This window comes from Poecilia formosa, unplaced genomic scaffold (assembly GCF_000485575.1).
Source record: "Poecilia formosa unplaced genomic scaffold, Poecilia_formosa-5.1.2 Scaffold720, whole genome shotgun sequence".
Classification (NCBI taxonomy): domain Eukaryota; kingdom Metazoa; phylum Chordata; class Actinopteri; order Cyprinodontiformes; family Poeciliidae; genus Poecilia; species Poecilia formosa.
Genome location: NW_006800659.1, coordinates 841 through 6,794, shown reverse-complemented (window position 1 = coordinate 6,794; position 5,954 = coordinate 841). Strand labels below are relative to the sequence as shown.

General features: G+C 37.7%; 1 protein-coding gene across 3 annotated transcripts in view; it reads right to left on the bottom strand.

Annotated features, from left to right (window-relative positions):
• LOC107834683 (excitatory amino acid transporter 3-like) overlaps nt 1–4,746 on the bottom strand; it is a 109,421-nt gene extending 104,675 nt beyond the window's left edge. The window contains exons 1-6 of one of the 3 annotated variants that reach the window (XM_016666403.1): nt 4,622–4,744; nt 1,555–1,695; nt 1,151–1,243; nt 925–1,045; nt 689–731; nt 592–604 (exon numbers count right to left, since the gene is read on the bottom strand). In XM_016666403.1, coding sequence (XP_016521889.1) covers nt 592–604; nt 689–731; nt 925–1,045; nt 1,151–1,243; nt 1,555–1,695; nt 4,622–4,670 — 460 coding nt within the window. In that variant the 5' untranslated portion in view covers nt 4,671–4,744. Of the gene's footprint in view, nt 1–591; nt 605–688; nt 732–924; nt 1,046–1,150; nt 1,244–1,554; nt 1,696–4,621 lie in introns of all 3 variants that reach the window. The other 2 variants (XM_016666402.1, XM_016666401.1) reach the window with 2 other exon arrangements.
• Nucleotides 4,747–5,954: the final 1,208 nt, after the last annotated feature.

Genomic DNA, 5,954 nt, shown 5'->3' with positions numbered 1-5,954 from the left:
CCTACTTTCACCCCTGGTGGCAGGTGTGAGGAGAGAATGCAGAAGGCGGGCTGAGGAGAGACAGAAAGAGGCACGAGGGGCGAGGGAGAGCAGACTTGGGACTAGAAAATGAATCTAACAAAAATAATTAGACATAAGAAACATACTGAAAACTAGAGTAACTAAATGCCTTGCTGCTGAAATGTGCTATACAAATAAAATTTGATTGATTGATAAGGAGAGGACTATACAGAAAAAATAAATATAACTAGAATCACTAAGAAAGAAATAGAAACAAGGCAGAACGAAGTAAGTAAGGAATACAAATAATGACAAAACAAAAAACAAACTCATACAACCCAAGATCCTGACAGTATGAGTGTTTGCATGGTTGCTTGTCCTATGTCTTAACTATGGCACACCTTACTGTCACAATGGCAAACACCACCACCCCATTCAGGCTTTAAATAAGAAGAAACTCAAGGCCATTCATTTTCTAAATCTTCAATTTGAAGTTTGTGGCTTTAAAATGACGATTCTAGAATGAAAACAAAAATCTGAAGAAAAAACTCACCAGTTTTGAATCAAGGGAGAGGCCATTAACCTGAACAATCTCAGTCTTGTACTGGGAGAAGAAAATAAACTGTTATATTTTCAAACCCCAAATGGGAAATTACATAGTAAACTGTGGGTCAGAATAAAAGCATACCTGCTCAAAGAAAGCCTGAAAGAAGTTCTCTGGAACCATATTCCTATGCAAGTAACAGGAGAGTCAGAAAAAACTAAGCTTGTAAATGTTAAAGACAAAAAACCTGAGGACATCATTTTACGCAGTGTCTCATCTCACAAAAAGCTAGATAGTTGAACTAATAGTAGTCAAAGAAGATAAAATCTCAATTTTAACATACAACCAGAAAATGCAGAACAGCAGAAATTTTGTCTCACCTTATAAGATCCTGCATGATCACGTGCAAGATGAAGGTTGACTCTTCCTTACTGTCAGTGTTCCTGAGATCCTCTTCATTTTTTGTCACACCAGGCTTGATTGTGAGAGCCAGAAACATTCCTGCAACACAAAGTATCGGGCAGGATGTCAAAAGCAATAACACAGAACAAACTATAGCGGTCTTCATAAATCTATTTTAAAATCTGCTGCCCATGATAAATTTACCGAGAATTATGACCATTAAGGTAGAGCCACAGATGAAGGACCCTGTGATGATAGCTGTTTTCCTGGACATTCTGGTGTTTAATCCAGTTACTCCTAAGAAAAGAGATCAGAACCAGAATTTCATCTGAAGGCTAAGTCGTGAGCAGGACAACATGCCAGTTCATGTGTGTCCTAACAATAGTCTAAATTTCAGAAGTGATCTTCATGTTTTTATACTTTTTAGTCACAACAGATATATGGTATGAACATAAGATGAGTCTAACATCTAGATACATATGTACTCAACTGTTTTCAGCAACATTTATACAGGATATCCTCAAAAACATGAGTGAGCATCTTTTCAATCTATCTCTATAACAATAATAAGTTAATACATCAAGTATCAGAATTCATGTTTAGCTTGCCTGCAAGCACGCTTGTCACGATGAGGGGGAGACCAAACATCTGAAGCATCTGTAGAAGCATTTTCCCTGGTACTTCGATCCATTCTTTTAAGAGTTGAGTTAGAGGAACTAGAGCCCTCAGCAGAAACCCAGCGCCTATCCCTGTTGGGCCAAAAATAAAAAATAAAATAAAAACATTTTGCCCTAATGCTGAATAAGTAAAACAAATGTGTGTAAAACAGTCACAAAGCATGTCTTTTACACAATACATTTCTGCTATTTTATACATTGTAACACTGTGGACAATATACATGAATTTCACAGTCATGATATAAAATGTCGAACAAAGTAATTGTTGAAATGATTGTTGGCAAGAAAACAAACTCCTACAACAATGATAATACATTTTATTTAAAAGCATATTCATTGTTATTCTGCAGTAAAAAAAGAACAATCTCAGTCTTGTACTGGGAGAAAAAAAAGAAACTGTGTTAATAAGTTTCTGTAACCTGAAAATGTTAGGATCTCAGGTGTTTTAATTGGGTTTTGTTATTTGTCCTCAGTTCCTTTTCTTTTATTAGATCAGCTGTGCTCTGTTTGTCTCTGGTTCAGTCCTTTCTTAGTGATTCTAGTTTCATTATCACTTTGTGTTAGTTTCTTATTTATTTCAGTTCTGTCTTGTTTTTATTTTTATTTTAGTGCCCACTTAGTGATTCTGGTTATGTTTACTTCTCGTCAGTGGCACAAAAAGTGGGTATGCAGCGCATTCAACGCATAGGGGCGCTGCACCAGAGGGGGCGTCAAAACCCCGTCTGGAGGGGGCGACACCCGATGATGTCTTCGCATACACTTCACTGCGCCCTTACGCTCCTTTACCTCGTGCACATGTAAATGTAAATGTAGTAAATGTAGCGAGTTTTACCTTTCACGTGTCTTCGTCTCGGGGAGGGGGCGGGGTGAGAGGGGGCAAACATACGGTCGGATAGAGCAACCGTATATTTTTTTATGCTCCTTCACCCTTACGTACCTTCCTTGGGGGGGGGGGCGATTTATGTTTTTATGTTTTCACATCCACCTGAATAATATGTAGTTGCGCCCCTGCTTCTTGTCTCTAGTCCTTTATTAGTTACTCTAGTTTTATTATGCTTGAAATCAAGAAAATCAAGGATATTGGTGAGGCTTTATTACGGATGCAAAGAAGGTCATCTGGGTCAGAAGTGTGAACAATGGTGAAATGGTCAGCAATGTGTGATAAAACATCATTTTTAATGTAACAGAAGGAGAGGGACCATAAAAGTTTGGAGGAAGAGCAATGGAGTTTAACATTAAAAGAGAGCAGCAAATAATCAGTAAAAGGAAGCTCATCAGGAGAAGTTCAGAGGAGTAAATCCAGACAGAGCAGCTTAAAAGGTCCAGTGTGTGTCCTTGGATGTGGATCAGAAAGAAGTATTTGGAGAAGGAGAGATCTGCATCATCAACGTGAACGATAAAATCCGTATGACATTCGGTGAGAGGGCTTAGAGACGGACAATCAAAGCAGCAAAGTCTTTCTTAAAAGAGGTAGACAGCCCAAAGGAGAGGAAGGCAGGCATATGTAACAGTGAGACCTTCCGGTTCTTGCAGTGGGTCATTGCCAGACCCCTCCACAGCTCGAGTCTCAGCACTTGGCGACGTAAACAAACCTTGTCGTGGCGAAGTCACTGAGGCGAAAGAATTCACTTGGCTGCTGCCAAGTTTCATGTTTGCACATTTGCAATTAACAATAGGTACCCCACTGTTGCAAATGCAGTGGCTTTCATGCTATATTTAGCAACGTTTCAGAGAAAAAAATATTTTTTGATGGTTAAAATTGGAATTGGCAGGTCAGGCTTCTTAAAGATTGGTAATCAGTGATCGGCAAGAAAATTGCCAGTGGTGCGCCCCGATTTGCTGGCAAGAAGAAAAACTTCTAACGTCAATTAATCAAACTCATCAAAGAACAAAGAGGACTAAAATAAATATTTAAAAAATCACTTAACAATAATCCTAATGATATAAAAGAAAGATGTTTGGATGGTATCTGGAAAAGTTTAAATGTGATCAATACTTGACCAAAAATGAGGAAATTATGTTAGGTTATTGCTACTTTTCAACATTTCCAAAAACAATAAAATAATTAAACCTGCTATCATTATACCAGAAATAACTACATAAAAGAAGCACGATAAAGTTTTATACACCGTTTTCTGTAGTGAAAAGTGAATCGAATGAGTCCTTGCAGCTGTTCAGTTGACATGCAGGATCTTTTAAACGCAGTTAAGAAACTGATTCTGAAGAACTCGACGGAGGTTTGAGATGATTTTCTGATTGTTGTTTCAATCAAAATTGTCTGACTTGAGGCGTACTGCCTGACACCCAGCAACAGCAGCTTCATAGCTCTTTATGTGAGACAAATGAGTTTAGCCTTCATTTTGGACAGACAGGTGGCGAAACCACGCAGAAACGTTGAACCTAATGATGCATCCAACAATGCCTTCTATATTACAGTATGTTGAAAGAGCAACATCACTTTCTAACACAAGAGGCCCTCAACCTGCACAGAAAGTGTAGTCGCTGTTGGACCCTGTTACTGACCTAGTCAACCTGAGCAGTCCATGAGAGTTTGTTGTCAATTTGTACTCCAGTGTATTTGTAAGAATCCACCTGGGCAATTACATGCAGTGGATGAGTGATCTCCTGTGGCCTTCAGACTATAAATAAGTTCCAGTGATATTTGGACGTTAAGGATCAGAAAATGTTCCTCACAACACTGAAGACAGTTTTTAATCTGCTGTCGGTGGTTAAATGTGATGTGTCTGAAATGAGTCAGAGAATAGCTGTGTCATCAGAAAATTTGAATGTGTAGTTGTTTTGTGTATTACAGTGTATTAAGCTGCACTTCTCTAGCATCAAGAGAAAGTACTTTAAAATATATTAAACATTCCATTGGTGTATTAAATTTCATATTTAATGGGCGCTTTTACTCATTTTAGTTTTCAAGCAGCAATTCCACCACAAAAACAAATCAATGAAGAGGAAATCACATGAGTAGAAAAAAGTAAGCTCTTACCCAAGGCGACTCCCAACATGCAAAAGGCCTGCAGTAGGCTTTCTGTCATTGTTCTTGTGTTTCTGTGGTCCAGTCAGATGGACCAGTTACTCCCAGCTGTTCAAGACATTTGTCACACTTTTTAAAAAATGCACTGGAAAGCATATTCAGTCTCTATGGATACCTTGGTAAAATAAATAACACTACTTCAAATTCAAATTCAAAAATACCTTATTAATTGAAAAAGGAAAATTAAATGTTACTTATTAATTCAAATTCTTCAAAGAGTTATTGTAGGTGGTGATGGCTGTTGGCAGGAAGTGGCTTTGTGGCCACTGTGCCTTATAACTGCTTAAAAATAAACAACAGCGTGGAGTGAAAACACAAGTCACACCACAAGTTTGGCAGCATTTCAGATAAAACAAAAGGCTAATCAAAAATTACACTGGGTGACAAAAAAAAAAGCTTTTTCAGAAGTTGTCTATGTTTGTTTCAACTGAATTAGGATTATTTTGCACCGCTGAATCCTAAATGACATCCATTCTTCTCAGGTAAGGTTTTTATTCTAATTTGATTCAGAGAAATCCGATCTGACTAAATTGATTATATTTTGTGACATCAGTTCATTTCTGTTAATATTTTTCATCCAAAAATGATTTTAGAACAAAACAATTGTTTTCCTAACAAACTATATTAAATGTTACAAACTTGGGTCTTTGTAAATTGAATAATAAATACTGATAAAGGTAAGTACATTTGAATTGAACATTATGTCTTCATTGTGCAAAATTCTCCATTTTTTTTCTGTCCTGATGGAGTCTCTCTCCGCCTGCTCATCAATCATTGATCAGATTCTCAGGAAACCGATAAATATGTGAGAACAAGTCAATCATTTTGATGCTCATGTTGCATCCATAGTTCAGAAGGTCGACCTGATTGAGAACAAACAATGTGATTTTTTGATTCAACACATCAAAATGACCCTAAAACGGTTGAAAAACCGCAGACAATTATACGGCTGCTGACCAGTGTCATTGACAGCGACTTATATAAAATGCTTTTATCATGACATGTTTTTCAGCCATACTCACACCATTTAGCCGGTAGCTGAGAGTGACCTATTTCGAGCTGTCGCTGCCACACAATAGCCAAATGACCCGGTCAAAGAATCGCACCTGTGCTCTCCGGGTTTTCTTCTAAATGCTCTACTTTTTGCTGTCCATCTCCGTGCCGTTCATGTTCTCTTTGCAATTTTCCACAGAAGCTGTCAGGATTTCTGTTTGTCTTGGTGAAAAGGTTTATTAGGATTAATGACCCTCATTATTATAGATGCTGCTCAGTTTTTTCACGAAGG